Here is an 18,560-nt window from a genome sequence, read left to right on the forward strand (position 1 = left end):
AAAAATTGTACATATTTTTATGAACGGGGAGAGTATGTTAAAAAAATTCTTCAAATTATAATATACTATGTCGTGTGAAACAACAGCGCATGCAGTGCTTGGAGCCACATGTAGCTTTTTGACCAATAAAGGGCAAAGGCACTAAGAGCATCCACAACCGTGCTCTTGCCAGCGGCACGGTTGTGGGCCCGAGCGGTACTATTCATGCCTGCTCTCTGGCAAGAGCACAACACCCACAACTGTGCTCTTCCGCAAGGACGAGCACAATTAATATAAAATTCAATTACACAACAACATTTTCATAATACTAAAATTCATTAAAAAAACCACAATAAAAATTACAAATTACAAATAAAATAAAAAGACATAATTAAAATCCTAAAAATTAAAAATTACATAATTAAAATACTAAAAATTAAAAATTACATAATTAAACTCCTAAAAATTAAAAATTACATAATTATTGGCTAATATAACCCGAGGAAGACTACGCATCCGGCGGCACCAACCCCAATTGTTTTTGGAGACCCAATATCATGGACTCGTGCGTTTGAAGTTGCGTGGGGGTCATAGTTGACCTATCGGCCATATTGAGTTGGGCCAAAAGGGCCCACAACGAGTTGTTCGGGGGTGGAGGTGGAACATAGGGTGCGGGTTCGGGAGCAGGGGCAGATGGAGTCGCGGCGCGACGTCGTTCGGCCGCCGCCTTCTTCCTACCTTGCGGTCGGCGTCGGGAACCGCTTGGTCCGGCATCGGGGCTACCCAAGTTAGCTCCGGCGAGTTGGCTAGCCACTTCTTCCGAGCCGGAGTTGGATAGTGCTACCGACCGTGAGCGTTTGGAGGAGCCGCTAGAGGAGGATGTTATGCCTCCCTTATACTTCGGGTGCGTCCGCGTCTCCTGCCAAACGTTAAGATATTTGAACGACTTACCGTTCATGGATTGGTAGGTGCTCAGCGAGGCGGTGATGATGTCGACCTCGCTTTGGCCGCTCCCGGCATTCCGGGACTCCTGGATGAAATAGCCGTTGAACTTGCCAATTTCTTCGTTGGCTCGGCCGATGCAGTTGCGCACCATACTCTCGTTGCGCTCGATCGTTCCCGGCGGCCGGTGTGCATTGTACCGGCTAGAGACGCGCCACCAAAAGTGATCGCCGGATTGGTTCGTTCCAACCACCGCATCTTCGGAGATTTCCAAGTACGCCTTGAACAATCTTTCCATCTCCGCCGGTGAGTACGGTGTGCGGACACCGGCGCGAGATGGAGGATTCGGCATTTGGGAAGGGGCGCGAGGCCTAGGCTCCGGTGTCCACCCGTAGCGCCCATCGGAGGCACCTTGATCGTCGATTGGGTATGGCCGGTAGCCACTCGGAACGCCCGAATCTTGGGTGAGAGGAGGGGCCGAATATTCCGTTTCCGGACTAGGAAACGGTTGCGAACCGAACCATTCGGGGTTCCAACCGTGAGAGCCGCTTGGGTTGTCGTCGTTACCGGACATAGTGGTGTTGTAGGGTGTGAGAGGAAGATGAAAATGGATATGAGAGATTGAAGATGAGAATGGAGATGAGAGAATGATGATGAGAATTGTGTAGTGAAAGTGTGAATTTTTGGGAGTGAAATTGGGGGTATTTATAGATGAAAGTGTGTATTTTTGGGGTAAAAAAATAAAAAAAAATTAAAAAGTGGGGAAAAACGGTTATAAACGGATATAATTTTTTGGGGAAGTGAAATTTTTTTTTTTTTTATTTTTTATCGGTTTTTTTAATAAAAAACCGATTTTTTAAAAAAAAAAATAAAAAATTGTTTGAAACCAACGGCTATGCCGTTGGCGAGTGGGAGAGTGACACGTGTGCGTCCGCTGGCACGGACGTGCTCGATACATCGAGCAGCGCCGTGCCAGCGGCGCGGTTGCAGCGGCGGCGGTTCTTCGCCTTGCCGCTGGCACGGACGGCGGTGGCGCCAACCGCCACCGCTGCGGATGCTCTAATGATCTTGAATTATCAAAGTTATTGTGTTTGGTTTACATTTTTAGAAACCCTAATTAGGGCGATTAGGGAAGGCTGAGCAACAGCGGCATCCTTCTCCGGTTCTCTGCTTCCATTTCTTTCTCCGGCGACGTCAGCCCCACCACCACGAGCCGCCGACCGCCTCCTTTCCTTGCCAACACCGCCGGAAACTCTTTCCTCTTCGGCGCCTCCTTCTGGTTTTCTGTCGACGTCGGCCTTCTCTCACGCACAGTGTTTCAAGGTAAGCTGTTAGATATTGCTCCCTTCACAAGGCTACAATCCAGAACCAATTTGAAGGATTGAAATGGATACTGACTTTGTAACTTTGTTTAATTCCATTGACATTGCAAATTTGCTTGATTCACTCGAAAATACTGTAAATACATCTCAGTCAGGCGACTTCCTAACCTCAATGGATGATGATAGTCCCCCTTGGGAGCCTAATTCTGATAATTTTGACTTAAATGCCATCATTCACAAATTTGTTGCTAATGCTAAAAAGGCAAGAAGAACTCGGAGTCAGCTGACTCTCGACATGCATCATTGTGTCAGAATTGGTTTATCCCATGGAAATATAAGATATGACAAGCTTAATAGGATTGTGAAAAGGGGCTCTGATAGAATTCGACAGTTGATTCGGATTTATGATATACCTACTAAGAGGAATTCAGCTGACAGGATCGAGCTTTCAAAACGTACTTTCACTTTTACTCGCTCCTTTGTTTGTTTTCCTGGTATTGCTAGTAAGATACTTAAAAGATATCCTGGTTTGGTTAAAGATTATCATAGTTCTACCATGAGAACTCCTGAATTGCCTGCTTGCATGAAGCACTCTGGTTTTGCTGCTTTGATACCGAGAAATTGCGATGATCTCGTTAAATCTGCACTTGTATCGGCTCACATTGCTTACATGATCGACATCGGTCGAAGCATAAACCCTGGAAGGTTTCAATCTGTGAGGGCATCATATGATAAGCAGAAGAAAATCAGTGAGATTACAATGGAAGAGGGTCACATGGCTGATGACGGAAGAGCTGCTTATCTTCATTCCGTTGGCTTATTTGATATTGCAACTTTCAAAACTGTTGTCACTGTTGCTAATGAGCTTATGAGGGAAATAAATGCCGACAAGATTTCTGAAGATGCTATCGACGCCGCCCTTCTCTCTGTTGTCCAGAAAATGTCTCCGCCTGATGGTGAGATGGGCAACTCTTCTAAGGAAGTCTTCCCCGGTGCCTCCTCTGATGAGATGGGCAGCTCTTCTAAGGAAGTCTTCCCCGGCGCCTCCTCTGATGAGATGGGCAGTTCTTCTAAGGAAGTCTTTCCCGGTGCCACCTCTGATGAGATGGGCAGCTCTTCTAAGGAAGTCTTCCCCGGTGCCACCTCTGGTGAGACGGGCAGCTCTTCTAAGGAAGTCTTTCCCGGCGCCACCTCTGGTGAGACGGGCAGTTTTTCTAAGGAAGTCTTCCCTGGCGCCACCTCTGCTGAGATGTCCCCGTCGCCCCTGAACCAAGTTGGGGATTTGGTTTCCCTGTGCTCTTCTCTTGGAAGCTCTTCTTCCCTTGGCTGTGCAGACGTAGGCTCTACAACAGAGAAGGATGTCTTCCCCAGTGCCTCCTCTGGTGCAACGTCCCTGCACCGCGATGCTACTACGGAGATGGTAAGTCTTCCCAAGCGCCTCCTCTGGTGAACAGTCCCAGTAGCATCTTCCGCAGAACCAAAGTGGGGATTTGGTTTCCTTATTGAAGTTTGGACTTTGATTTTTGTATATGATGTTTTGGTTTCTGTAGTCTGGGGTTTGAGGGGTCCCTTCGCATGTCCCTGCTTGTGGGTTTGCTTTTTCATGTTTCTGATTTGTTCTCGGAAACAAGTCACTTTTGGGCTTATTCTATGTAGTAGTAACTTGTAAGAAACCTACTAATGATGGTTTTTGATATCTACATGTTGGAGGACCAATGAACCAGTTGTTCTTAGAAAAAACATTATTCATGCAGATGTGAATGCCCATTATGCTCTTTTACATACCCCAAGTGCTTGCAAGAAAGTTTGTAGTTTAGCAAGCATAACTGAAGTGTCTTCATTTTGAAACCTAGCATGAAAAGAATTAATGTTTCTCTAAAATTACCCAAAAATGTGATTCGTTAGTATAATAAATTAAAAAGTAACGCCGTTGCCGGGGATCGAACCCGGGTCACCCGCGTGACAGGCGGGAATACTTACCACTATACTACAACGACTTGTTGAAATGACTTCGAATAATGTTATTTCTATAGTAAAAACTTGTAATAGTAACTCCACCAGTACCATCAATATGTTTTAAGTTTCGGAGGCCGACAAGGAAAAGAAAATCAATGTGCCTAACTTATGCAATTCTCCATACAAATAATTAATTAAGAGATATCCTACTCCGCCAATGATTAATTGACATAACCTTCTTTTTTCGCCAACACTCATTCATATTTTATTATAATGCTAATTCATAAAAGTTGAACCCACATTCTTAAAACTTGAATCGAGTCAACTCATGCCAATTAACCGCAGAGGGAGTACTATTTAAATGAAAGAGGAAAGAAAACAGTTAATCTGAATGAACGAACGATCAAATAAATTTAGAACAAAGAAGTTATACTAATTCATAAGCCCTGGATGTCGGATAAATTGTAGACTTCTCGAACAATAATGTTGTAGCAAAATGTCATCGAAAGTAAGTATAAACGTTAGTTGCATTCTTAACACTGTAGTCCGAAAACTATTCCATAGTTACATATACTGAACTAAACTCCGTATGAAGAAAAACTAGACGATCACATAATCAGTTTCCTTGGAGACGTAATCTTATTCTGCAGACGATGAGCTAATTATACTAAATTTTGAGAGTATAACATGGCCAATATTTTGAAGCAAAACTTAGATGAAGCATTTAGATGTTTATAGTTGCGTCCCACAACCTAAGCACTCCGTTACGCCCCCCACCACATATTCTCTTCCTGTCAAGGTCCGAAGCCGCACATCTCACCTGAAACAGATAAATACCACATTGTCATTTGTAACACAGTTAAGGACCAAAACTATAGGAACCTGTAGCTAGGACAAGTTCAGAATGCACCATATTTAAACAGCTAAATGTTAGCAAGAATGATAATGAACTCGGTGAACAGGAAAGAAAATTACTGTTGCGACTGATTTTAGAGGAGTTCTGTAGAGTTGCCAGCCAGCCATCTTTGGACCTGTTGTTGTGTGCCCCCCGAGCCTATCTTGAGGCCGGTGGAAGAGGGACATAGAATTATCAGCAGCCCCGACTCCCAACCATTGCTCCCCCGCGTTTATGGACAATATGGGAGCATTGTGAACTGTTACATTCTTGATGCATTTTACAGAACCTACAATTATGAAAATCCAGATATCATGCACTCATGTTTACATTTCAAATATCAAAACCTTAACTTATCAGTCAGAAGTGTAATTTGAAAAATTAATTCATTCGATTACATGCACGGCCCTCTCCTGTGTCACCTTTTTGTTACATCATTCCGGACCAAAAGAAAATGTAGCATCCTAGAATAATCATTTACCTTGATCGTTAGATCATCAGATTATAATCTTCGATGAATTGGAGTGATGCCAGGGGCGGAGCTAGGAATTTGTAGAAAGGGGGCAAATTTATATACGAAGGAACTATAAGAACTTGAGGAGGGGAATTTAGTGAGAGATTAAAAGAAATAAAATTTATAATGGAAAAAAATATACATGTAAAAAATATGAGGGGCAAATGCCCCACCTAAGCCTAAGGTAGATCCGCCCCTGAGTGATGCACACAACAATCACGAATATCTCAGAGAGGCTTTCTAAACCAGATATTAATGCGAGATGAAGGCCTTTCAAGTTAGTTCAGCAATGAACCAAGCAGAAAATACATACAAACTCTATCGTGAAGGTGTATAACATGAGTAAGCTTGTTAGCCCTAAGTGGTGTCTCAGCAAACCAAATCTATAACAATTTCGATGCAAAAGTGCATGGCAAGCATCCTTGAGTGCGATGCATCAGAGATGTATACATGATGAATGAGCAAAGCAAGCATGTCCACCGCATGATGTCATCAAGTCTCCCTACTGCAAATTCCAACATAACTAATTTTTTTCGTGCTTTTTTGAGTAAAGAAGAAGCAAGTTGGTGAAAGGTGTAATCTTAATTAATACCAAGGATGGTCACATGTACAATAATTGCTTTAACTTAGTCATTCTTACCATCATCATTCTCCCAAAATCTGAGAAGGCCATCACTTGATCCTAAATAATGAATGAAAAGTTATTCAGAAAAAAACTTTAAACATGAAACACCACAATGACCGAGATGTGATTTTAACCTGTAATAATTCCTCTATCTGCATTAGAGTATTCAACACATGAAACTGGACCATTGTGGCAAGCCAATACAGCTTCACAAGTTCCTTGAGAGACGGACCACACCCGAGCAGTCCAATCATCACTACCTGTTATTAAAGTGTCTCCAATCATTTTTATGGACCTGTGTCAATAGAGTATTATAGTTATCAGTTACCACAATTCCGGCACGAGTATATGTAAATTTGCGACTCACCTGATCCACTTTGAATGCCCTAACAGCTTGTGCATCTGCTTTCCAGCCCGAATATCCCAAATGTTTGCAACACTTAAAAGGACGTGTCAATAATTCAGACCATGGAAATGAAGCCAGGAACACAACTTATGAGTAATGAGCAGATACCATCCTAGCAGTGATCTATCTACAGATGCATGTATCAAAAATATAGAGGAGGATTTTAAGTGCCGTACTCATCTCTGCCCGCAGCTGCCAAGATACCAGTGGAGTCATCATAGTCCATACAGAGAATTGCACTTGAACAACGTCCTACAGTAGCAACACAGGTGTCCATCCTCACATCCCACATCTTTATAGTTCCGTCATGTGCAGCTGTGAGAACACGCTCACCTGACAGTGTGCGCACGGCGCTGACCTATAAGGCAACATAAAAAAAGGATAAGCCAATAAATGTTGTTGACTAGAAATTAAAAGTAAATTTTTTAAGAAGCATCAGAAAAATGAATGATCTGATTTCTATTGATTGTCCAGATGAAGTGCCTAAGGTTGTTAGAGAATATCCTAAGCAACACCGATCTCAAAAGATTTGCAGTAACTTGGAGTTTCACAAGTATAATCTGATTTGAATAAATTTTTATTTCAAATATTTATCTGATTCAGCCCTTTGGATAAAGAAAATAAATTATACTTCTGCACAGGGACACAGCGTGAGATGTCCAAGTGTCTAAGTCCATGTTAACATTGATTGATAGGTGGTGTTTTCAAAAGAACAGAATTGAATTAGAAAGATACAAATAATGACTTTCTACCTTCCCAACAGAAAGAAAAATTAAAAAGTTATATATGTATGATACAACAATAAATACTCTAACCAGACCTGGCCATCATGGCCTTTCAGCTCTTCAACAAGATGAGTCGTCTGCTTATCCCACACTAGAACAAACTGGTCGTCTGATCCTGCTACCACTTTCCGCCTATCGGAGCTTATGGCTCTCACAATTCTTAAGAGATAAATCATGATGACATATTAAATACTATTAAAACCAGCTTTTGAAAGTATCAATTCTGAATAAATAACAAACATTTGCAACTGAAACTAGTACTGTGTGTGGAATGCATTGTGTTGTATCTGCATGCAAGTGAAGATCAACTATCCTACCCTATAATCAACAAAAGCATGCAAAAACAAGATGGGCATGTAAAATGATACCCGGAGTGACCCTTTAAAGTTGCCTTCAGTTCTGAACCACGGAGAGTGGGATCCCATATCTTCACCTGCAAATTTTAAGTGTTGAGTAAACCTAATCTATAGCAAAGATGTCCATAAATGAATATACAGTATCAAATATGATCCTCCAGTGTATAAATATATAATCAGATAGCACTTTTTGAATCTCAAGTTGCTAGACAGACATTATCGAATAGCACCTTTTGACGGGAGATATGAAGAATTTATATATAAAAGAGATAGTAGGAGGAGAGTATCTTCACACTACCATTTGGCCATAAAATGATAGTTGGGCATAGATTTTGAATCCAATGAAAACCTTACAGTGCAGTCAGTGCTTCCACTGATAAAGAATCCTGCATCGTCACGATCACCAACTAGATCCCATACTTCTCTTTTCGTAACACAGTGTAAAGCTGTGATTGCTCCACTGTGACCTCTTAGCATGCGTATGTTCGTCTGAGATTTTTTCTTCCCCACTCTTGGCACATCTCGCAAAGTTGGAACTGAATCAGAAAAATTCCATCGTTGGTTCAGGACCATCAAATTATGTAAGATTCAACTCCAAACAAAGTATAATGTACCTACACTGCCACTATCAGATGTCCACTTACCCGAACGAGTAAAAGAGATGGCTCTTTCCCTGCTAAACATGCTTTGTACCCAGCTCCTTCCAACACCAGAAGCCTCGGAACCTTGTTCACCAGTACTTGGAGATTCTAGTGGATCTAGAGCAGGCAATCCATAGCAAGATACAAACTGTGATTTTCCACCATGGATTCCCCAATACCCAATACAAGTTTGTCTTATGTGTGACAGGTACCCTCTGAGATTTATCTAAAGAAAACCATCAAAATAATGTATATGTGCATCAGATTGAAATCCTCAAGAAGGAAGCCATGAAATATGTTCATTCTATGTTAATATTGTTGAACAAGCTCAGGATAACGATGTAGAGATCTACAAAGTCATGGGTCAAACAAAGATTCTAGGAACGGTGAACTGTAAGATAGATTACTGTATATTAATTCCAATAATTTGTTAAAGATATTCTTCTACGGTGATATTCTTGTGTAAATGTAAAAAAGGATTAACTATTGTTATTTTTCTTAGTTTTTTAAAGCAAACAAGACATTTCTATTAAATTTTCAAGATAACCTTATCCCAGAAGGGCTAATGCTACAACTTAAAATGTTACATCAATTCCATCAGTCATGGGCATGGAAATTCTGATTCCTGCTCCCTCTCATGGCATAACAGTATCTTAACACAAAAGGAGAATGGAGAAAAGGAGCAGAAGTGTGAAATTTGTAAGAGCAGAATTTGCTGTAGTATGAGGAACTAGTTTGAACCGGCTGCAGCTGGAGAAGTAGTTTTAAGTCAACATGAAAGAGAGTCAATGAGTGTTAGTTCTATGAAAGGAAACAATGTCTGGTTTAACTGAGAATTCCTGCAGCAGCTGCAGCAAAAAGGTACCTCGATTTCAGAACAATGATTGATGATGAGAAGGTTAATTGTAGCCTGAAGTTTGCAGCACACCTTGAATAACAGTCTTTACATAGTAGATTCACTAGTGAACAGTCTAACCTTAAGAACTATACATGATTTTGAGCACTAGAGTTTTCTCCAGCTGCCATTGTTGCTCATATCGAGGGTTAGTTGAAATAAAACAACCGAGTTACACTGCATTCCAAATGACAACCAGGGAGTAAGACATGGTATATGATTTACTCATGTACACGTGTTCAACTTTACCAAATTTAAGTGATGCATAGCTTGAAAAACTGAGGGAGAAATTTCACATCTATATAGCAATATCTGAGCCACAGTGCATTCATAATAGGGCCATTAACCAAAGTGTGCTTCAACTTACAATGTGCTTATACCCAATGTTATTCTTTCCAGCTATTGTTTCTATCACATACCACGCTTCGCTGTCAGGAAGTCCAAGACCAGCCTCCATGAAAAGGAAGAAAGGATAGTTGGAGTGGCAGACTTATATCAACTATTAAAATTGAGAATGGAGAAGGAAACACCCCATAAATAATTACCATATGTATTGCCACAATGATTAATTGTGTTGTCGCCAATATTGCGTAGTTGGTTGATCTGACATAAGAACAGCATAAAAGAACTCAGAAGCCAGTCATTGGTGATAAATTTTGCAATCTACATGTAAATAGTTACATTTTTTAGATATATATTAAATGACAGTTTATATGACCAGATAAAAGTCTGTGAAAGTGTTTCCATCAAGAGGAATTATGCAATAGCGTAGAACCTTATGACATTAAGAATAAAAATTATAACCAGATATTGGCATTTTAAGGCAGCTGTAAAAATCTATTGGGTTGTTTCCCTTTGTATTCGGTGAGTCAATATCTTGCATCATTGCAAGCTTTATTAGATATGACATATAGACAGGCTAAGCCAACAAGTTCCTTACTTGCTAGAGAAGCAGTCAAGCAGATAGTCAAAGTACCCTTCCCAAAACCTGCAATTAATCACGTAAAATATGATTATAAAAACAATTGAGCAATGTGTATACACCGTCATTGAGAGAAATATTATGCTAACAGGCGCATTCTTCGATTGTAAAAAGATTTCTGTGATATTAGGTTTCATTATTTTGCATCACTGTGTTTCTTTTGAGAAAATGTGAGGACTTCAATTAATCCTTTGACTAGTGCATGAAATTCCACCTCCTCGTTAAACACAGGAACATTACAAGTTGACGAGCAACATGTTTCATGGTTCAACATATTATGCTAAAATAAAACATTCTCTTTACTAGCAATAGTGGCAGCTCCAATTACCCATCATTAGATGCTGACATCAAAATAAAAGATTTGGATATCTTTGAGAACAGACTCTACATAATTTAATGCCCACTATATGAACTGATAAGAGTAAAACAAGCTTAATATTATAGCTGATTAATATGCAAGATTATGTGATTGAACAGATGGCATAAAAGATGTTACATAAAAATAACATTCAACTCTGGAGACAAACAGAAATGAAGATATGCATACCGCAGCTCATCCCAGATGGAAAGAGAACGTAGGTGACGCTGAACATAATCTAAGACATTGTTTACATCCATTTTATGCATTACAGCAGACACTTCAAGAGCATCTCTGATAGTTTCCATGTCATTCCGAGCAATAGCAAGACTAATGGCTGTTTTTAGCTATCAAAATAATCAAATAAAGGATAAATTATTATCTACATAAGAGTTCCTCTAATATAAAAGCTATATACATTCCCTAAATATGATAATAGAGTTTCTGGTGCAAGGGGTTCAAACATTTGAGTGTTTTTTTGCTTTCAAAAGAATAGTAGAAAAAGAGAGTGTGAAAGCTTAACAAACCAGTTCTTTCACTGCAATAAACTGCTCTTCCGTCAATTGACAGTTCCATCCCTGTGAGGGGCAAACAGCGACTGATTTAACAAATCAACATAAGGACATACATCATGGGCCTCTGGGATAGTACTTACTGAATAAATGTGCTCTTTTATACATTCAACAAATCCACTACCACCAATTCCCTCCGCATCATACTCAATCAGAGCTGATAAAGTAATAAACATGTTCTAGTAAATGATTCTGCATCCTTAACAAAGGGCATTACTCTACTTTTATGGAAGGGTGATATATTCGATCCAGTTACAAGATCATACCTAGAATAGTTCCATACTCAAAGGATGAAAGAGGATCTTCTGTGGTCTCAAGCTTCAAGAGGCGTAGCCACAAACCCTGTTTAATTGGAAGCCCAATACTCAAGAAATCAAAGATATTTTTCTGGTAGCTAACAGAACGGACAAAGATATTATGCTTCCAAGGAAGCATTTTAATTGAGTACTCTTAGACATGGTACAAATTTGGAGCTAGCTCAGAAATGGCTATGCCCTAACCAAAGTGAAAAATATAACTCATAGAATATCATTATCTCTGTAACAACTGATAAAATTATGAATCCTACCGAAAAATATTGTTAACGAAGGACATGCAGGAAGAATATCAACTCGAAATGCCAGGAAGTAACTAAGAATTTAGATTTTTCAGCCCAAAATCAGAAACTTGAATGAAACTACTGTTCAAACTATTACCCATTCTTCATTATTCAAAAAAGTTTAAAGGCATAGACAGTTAATGAAGAGGTCTTGAAATGTACACTAACAGAACATGAGAACAATTTAAAGTACTAATAATTGGAAAGATATCCGTAAAACTGATCAAACAGACCTGAAGCTTCACTTTAATGTCCAAAACCATGCGCTCCTTTTCAGCCTGCAAGAAGTATGTATTAGTCCAATTATTGGTGTTACATACATTGAGTTGGATGACCACATAAACTACATTGTTATGATACTCACAGCCCTCTCTCTTGGACTCACACTTCCAGAATTAGAGTCCACACAAGTTGAACTACAAGAGAAATAAGAAAATTTATGGTTTCAAGAATTAAGAAAATCGATTTAGTTAGAATGCAAAGATTCCTCTCCATTTCTTTTATGTCACACCTCATGTTCTGCTTTGCAGAATACTCTATAGCTCCAGTTGCTGCAGCTAGAATCTGCTTCCTTTTTTCTTCCTGCTCTTCGGTTCTAAAATTTGAAGGGAACCTGTCATAACAATATCTGACATCCGATCCTGTAGGTCAACAAGAAGTCCAACTCTGAGCACCTCAAAGACCTTTTTCATCTAACTGTACATGTTAATCTTGATGCATTTAGATACAGAAGTACTGATGTTACCTGGCTTCCCTTTAGCAGGACCATAAATAGTTATAACCTCAGGCTCTATGGAAAGTGAAGAAAATATTGACATAGGATTTTGTCCCATGCTAATAGCATCTTGTAACTTATCAAGAAGATTATTGCCATTTACTTGAGAACCAATGCCTCTCTCCAGATAATCTAAGAACCCTTGGGATTCTAAAAACTGAGTTATCTGTTAAAGTTGTGCATGAAATACAAGGTCATGTATCTTATTACATCCAAAGAAAAAAAAACAAAAACTGACATTATGGGATAATAGAATATTAAAGAATAGGAGGTCTAAATTTCTGAAGGTCAAGCAAAACAGGGACAGCTAACCATTGGATCTGGAGGTTGGTTTGTTGACCGAGAACGCTTCTTTAGAAAAGCCTGATTGTTGAAGACATTAGTACCAGCATTTTCCTGATAAAGGGGGGAAAAATTTCCGTTGCTCGTTTTATGTAGGCTGCTAAATCAACTATTTGATTTCTAAGAACAATAAGGTAAAAGCTTCATACTACAAAATTGCGATAGCCATCTAAAATTGATGCAAAGAATTTTAGGAACATAATCCTGCAAAAATTAGAAAAAGAATAATTATTCCAGAGCTGAAGAAAGTACTACTATACGCATTTTTCTTCATTTATACGGGTCAGGCCAGATAAAAATAGCACATAAGTATTAAAGCAACAATTTGGCAAACAACTTCAAAATTAAGCATGTATCTGTATAAATAGTAGTACAAAATATCAAGCATGAACACTAAGCCCCATCATTAATTTCATGTTTTGTACTTCAACTGTGTTTATTCAATCATTGTCCAATGTAGATAGACTTTAAGACATTCTCTTAAAGTGAAGAAGCTGCATTAGATCATAATAAATTCTCAATATTTTTATCAGAAACACCACTTATGCGAAGGGTAGCAATCTAACTACTTAATAAGTATGAGGTTACTAGTACTGCAAGGCTAGTATAAAGTATAACTGCCAATAAGAATAACTAATAGGATTCAAGGGACTCCACGATGTATTCCACATAGTATCATTGACTATATTCTGACACCATTGAAAACTCCGAGTATATAAGTTAGATCCATAAGAGGACCATAACTAAAGGCCACGAGATGCTTATAGATTTTCTAAAGAGAGGGGAACTCAAAGATCTAATTCAACAAATGTGAACCACGTCTATATATAAAACACTAGAAGAGCATGTTTGGTTGAGTAACTGGGTAGGCGTGGAGAGAGGAGGGGTTGAACCATAATTAACAAAAACCAGTAAAATTCCTTTTTAGGTTGAAAACTTGAAATCACGAAAAAATTTAATTTAGTTAGAAATAACTCATCTTAATTCAGATTGGATGAAAACGGCAGAACATCAATATTTACTTCATAGAAATTCAAATTAGCCACCAATAATCACCTAAAATGGAGATCATCATCCTCTTCCCACAGCCTGCTGCCAACTCTAGGATATTGCTCAGTGAAAAAACCACCCTTCATGTGATCTATGCCAAAAACATTTGGATGTGCTAGTTTCATTATCTCACTCCGCAATGAACTATACTCTGGTTCTGGTAATGGAGGAATTTCTTCTGTTGTAGTGATGAGATTATGCTCAAGGTCAACAACAACTACCTGCAACAGCAGGGACAAGATAACATAGTTCTGTTAACGGCATTTCATGAATCAGCTGTGTCATTCCTTTTATAAGGCTTATGAAGAACTTCCAGAAACAGAACTAAAACCAAAATACTTCAGGCATAAAATATCACTTTCATTGTCACTTACAGCACAAATAATTAGTTATATTTGTATCTTTTTCTGTTTCACTGGAACCTTTATGGTACTGACTTTGAGCTCTTGTTGTTCAGAAGCAATATAACATGCTAGACTTAAACATGAGCATGAGAGAGAAAGAGATGGCTTTTGATCTAGATTGGGACTGAAATTAGAAACGGATAATAGGAGTATAGGACACGAAATGTAGCAGTCAAACAGACACACACACGTTGTAACTTGCTTGCATGATTGAGGCTGACATGCCATATCAGTGCCACATCAAAAGTTAAAATCCACTAGTTTTTTATTTATCCCTACAATGGTGTACCTAGAAAAACAACTTCTATATTTCCACATCAACACCACATCTTTTACGTCTTTATCCCATTTCTAAAATTAGTATGCTTGTTTGGAAATTATTAAATTATTAATTTAAAGGAATAGGCCACATTTGCTAGTACTTTTAGAAGTCTAAAACCGGAATAAACTCAGAATATGTAATATGTAGTCTTCATATGTTTTAAATCCAAGAACTTACACCATCCATGAGTAGGCCAAAAGTATCAACACCTGAATGGAGGCCCATCATATAGGGTGTAGGAGCATCAATATAGTCAACTCCACTGAAAAATAGCAATGGAATGTAGACATGCTTCAGCACAACAAACATTAAACTATCAGAAAATCTCCTTGGAAGATATGGAAAATAACTATCTCATTATATAGAATTCATTGCATTGTTTATGTAACCATATTACATTAAAAAAAGTAAAATAAACACTAGTTTACCTGCCATCGAAATGGATATATTAAATGGCATATGGCCTCTGATACAAGAGTTAAAAGAGAATATCTGCAGAGATCATTCAAAGGCAAATGAGTGACCCGTAAAATTGATAAGTATCCACATTCCCTGATGATGCATATCATATAGATAAAGTATATTGGATCCTGGGAACTGGAGATTATACGAACAGCAAAGCGCACAATGAATGTATAGTGTTATTCATGCATGAAAAAACTGATTCTAAGAATGACTGGAAACCCTCCAGAAAATTCAATTAGTAGAAAATCATTCCTCGTGTAAAAGGCCAAGGAAAGTACTTGGCAGAGCGCAGCAAAATCCTTCTTTCCAGCAGAACTGCAGTAAATAGTTTGATGAGATTATCAACATCCAAACACTGGACCAACGGCTGGAAGGATATCTGCCATGACAAAAAAATTAGACAACGATATAAGATCAACAAAATATCATGGCAACAAACAATAAATGTAATGCAGAGGGCTAGAACCTGGTGGGAAAGGCAAGAAATTACATACATCAGCATGAGGAAGACCATCCTTAGGCGGAACATCAATCACAAGGAGACTATTCTCAATGGTAAAGAATGCTCGTTCCTTTCCAGGAGTAGGCAAAGGTACATTGGAAACTAAAAAAGCAACAATTTCCCACAACTGCAAGCTGAAAAAGTTTAGAATCTTAGCAACGATAACCACTTTATACAAGTATAAAGCTTCCTTAACCACAATCATTTTAAGAGGAAAGGAAAGGAAGTCTCTATTTAGAAATCGACAATGCAACCATGGATTTTTTTTGTTATACTTCCTGAAACTAAATAATTTTAAGTTGATCAAATGATAGTTCCCATTTCAATCATTACCCGCACCACAAGCATAAAACGATGATTGCTGGTGAGAAAATAATGTGACATAAGCATTGCCTTTCTATATCTCTTTTGAGAAAGAAAGAAAAAAAGAATAGTAACAACCAATTCAGAGGCTATGAAATACCATCCCATGCACCACTGATATAATAGTTCAATTCAAACCATCCTCCTCAGATAGGTTGTTATACTTTCAAACATAGCTGTACAGTGAACTGTAATTATGAGCAGGTATATACCTTAGGAGGAATATCTGCCGGTAAAATGCTTTTCTTTTTTTGTAGTGAGGAAGGTAGAAGAACGTGTTGTCTAGGTAGATAAGTATAACACTGCATGCCCAATGGAGAAAAGTTTTGCATGGAGGAAGGAAGCCCCTCCATTTGGAATCATGGTAATGTGAAACTATTCTTCACTTTTTTCAATTGTTTTAGTGATTTTTTATAGGGTATAGATTTCAGAAGTATATTGAACATGACACAGAACTCAATTCTAATTGAGCTCGTCAACTATCAGACCAGTCAATCAGGTTCAGATGAAAATAAGATCACATTACAGAGACTAAGAAACAATTCACCAAACTCTTGAATCAATTATTCTACACTCTATGAATTTTAATTACTAATCCCAAATTATAACAAATTATGAAACTAGACAAGCATGATGGGTGCAAACAAAAACAGTGTGCAGTAGTTTCTTGCACTCCAAAATTCCAAACTTATCAATTATTTTTCAGAAAAAATCATGATAAATTTCGCGACATCAACCAAATCAACAATAATCAAGCCAAAATCATACCTGCTACCGGAGTTGGAGAAACAAAGTAGGAATATCTCCTCCAAAGTCTCGCGCAGAATCCGGAAACTAGGCGATCGCGAGACCAGACAGATGCATTTATCCGCAAAGGAACCAGGCGGAATGCGAAACGCCTCCACTATGTCTTCATCCACGGGATCCCTAAACGCAATGCAGCTGACGTAAATCTTGGAGCCGTCCCCTTCGGTCAGCACGATGGGGTAATTGCGCGGAAACGACGACGGATCGTCGGAATCGAACCCTGAGGAGTAGAATTGGACGCCGGCAGGCAAGACGCAGGTGGAGAGCTGCGGCGGCGGCGGCGGGTAGAGAGCGTGATTTGAGGGAGGGTATTGGTCGAGCAGCGAGGACAGGTACATGGTGAGCATGCCGTGGTAGCCGCGGACGCCGTCGAGCGTGCGGATTTCCGGTCCCATCCCGCACACGACGAAGTACTCGAAGATCGGCAGCATTTTCGGATTGGGGATTACGTCGACGCGGAATCAAATAGAGATTCGCCAATTTGTTGAGCAAACGTTAATCAAGAGGCGGTTGTGTTGCATGGTGATCGGAAACTTGTTGTGATGATTGATGATCGGAAGCAGTTGTTTGGATTGCGAATTGTGTTGCAGGAGAGGAAGAAATTTGGGGAAATGGAAGTTGGAGGGTCGCACTCGTTTCCAATGCAGGCGGAATCTGTTTGGTTTGAACGAGTATAACATACATGCAGATGCACACTAACAACCAACGGAAACAATAAATAAATAAATAAATAGGAGTACGTTACGACTTCAGAGTTTGAATTCATCTTGGTGTGACCCTTAATTAAGAAATAAATTTTAATTGAAAATTTTCTTTTCATAGAAGCAACGATCATCCTTATTATTTTGATTTTAGTCATATTTTTCCCCTATATAATAAGTACTATATAACATCTTAAATCATTTTGATGGGGTACGTACTAAACAAGCCCAATAGCAGTGACGGCCCATCAGCCCAAAGCCCAAGGAAGAGTATCAGTTCGGCATTACCAAAGAGTTCGGCCCCAGCCTACAGCTCGGTAAAAGCCGACCAATCAAGCTCTACTCTCAGATCGGCAAAAGCTGCTCGGCAATAGTTCAGAAGTTCGGTCTCAGTATTCGACCGAACTGGAAGATAGTCAACTCATGCAGGATCACATGCAGGATAGTGGATCAAGCACAGAGATAGTGGACTCATGCAGGATCTCATGCAGGATAGTGGACCCATGCAGGATCTCCATGACCTCCACGACATTCACAACCATCATTAGTGGTGATGCAAGCCACGATCTTAGTTCAATGTATAAATAGAACTCAGATCAGATAAAGAAGGGGAAGTTCTCTAGAGATCAAATATCAAATAGCAAGTCTGTATTGTAAGCTGTAGAAAACAGATCAAGCAATACAACTCTGCCCTCTTTTCTTCCCGTGGACGTAGATTTACCTCAGTAAATCGAACCACGTAAATCTCTGTGTCGTGATCTGCATTTTCCTGCATTCATCACCATCAAAAATTCGCCCAAACCATCACTGGCGCCGTCTGTGGGAAACAGAGAACCAAATTTGTGATAAAGCGAATTTTTGACCCTTTTTCCACCCCAAAAAAATGCATACCAGATCACATACTACCCGTAATACCGTTCGTGAAAATCATGAGGAAGCTAGTCCAGCCAGCAGGTCCGGAAAACAGCCTCGGGAGACATCTACTTCCAGTTTTCACGATGAA

The 18,560-nt window shown here is 39.3% G+C and overlaps 2 protein-coding genes and 1 non-coding gene across 4 annotated transcripts; 1 reads left to right on the forward strand and 2 right to left on the reverse strand.

The window, feature by feature from the left end:
* Positions 1-2,027: 2,027 nt before the first annotated feature.
* LOC121787449 lies at positions 2,028-3,996 on the forward strand. The gene has a single exon (XM_042186178.1). The coding sequence runs from the start codon at positions 2,308-2,310 to the stop codon at positions 3,691-3,693; it is 1,386 nt and encodes a 461-aa protein (XP_042042112.1). The 5' UTR covers positions 2,028-2,307; the 3' UTR covers positions 3,694-3,996.
* Positions 3,997-4,168: 172 nt separating this feature from the next.
* Positions 4,169-4,240, reverse strand: TRNAD-GUC. The gene has a single exon. It is a non-coding gene; the product is annotated as a tRNA-Asp (tRNA).
* A 468-nt stretch (positions 4,241-4,708) lies between these two features.
* On the reverse strand, positions 4,709-17,522 carry LOC121787930 (DENN domain and WD repeat-containing protein SCD1-like). Of its 2 annotated transcripts, XM_042186775.1 has the most exons (30): positions 16,818-17,522; positions 15,679-15,820; positions 15,463-15,563; positions 15,148-15,211; positions 14,897-15,010; positions 14,000-14,214; positions 13,093-13,147; positions 12,914-12,997; positions 12,572-12,767; positions 12,338-12,467; positions 12,191-12,242; positions 12,060-12,104; positions 11,495-11,570; positions 11,312-11,385; positions 11,184-11,234; positions 10,846-11,003; positions 10,257-10,304; positions 9,862-9,919; positions 9,684-9,767; positions 8,425-8,647; positions 8,135-8,316; positions 7,793-7,857; positions 7,460-7,583; positions 6,973-6,997; positions 6,816-6,891; positions 6,601-6,672; positions 6,368-6,528; positions 6,249-6,290; positions 5,175-5,383; positions 4,709-5,019 (listed from the first exon to the last, which is right to left on the reverse strand). In XM_042186775.1, exons 1-30 carry the CDS (start codon positions 17,285-17,287, stop codon positions 4,924-4,926), a joined length of 3,492 nt encoding a protein of 1,163 aa, XP_042042709.1. In that variant the 5' UTR covers positions 17,288-17,522; the 3' UTR covers positions 4,709-4,923. The 2 variants fall into 2 exon arrangements, with proteins under 2 accessions (XP_042042709.1, XP_042042708.1); XM_042186774.1 differs by having other exon boundaries at positions 6,816-6,997.
* Positions 17,523-18,560: the final 1,038 nt, after the last annotated feature.

This window comes from Salvia splendens, chromosome 22 (genome assembly GCF_004379255.2).
Source record: "Salvia splendens isolate huo1 chromosome 22, SspV2, whole genome shotgun sequence".
Taxonomy (NCBI): Eukaryota; Viridiplantae; Streptophyta; class Magnoliopsida; order Lamiales; family Lamiaceae; genus Salvia; species Salvia splendens.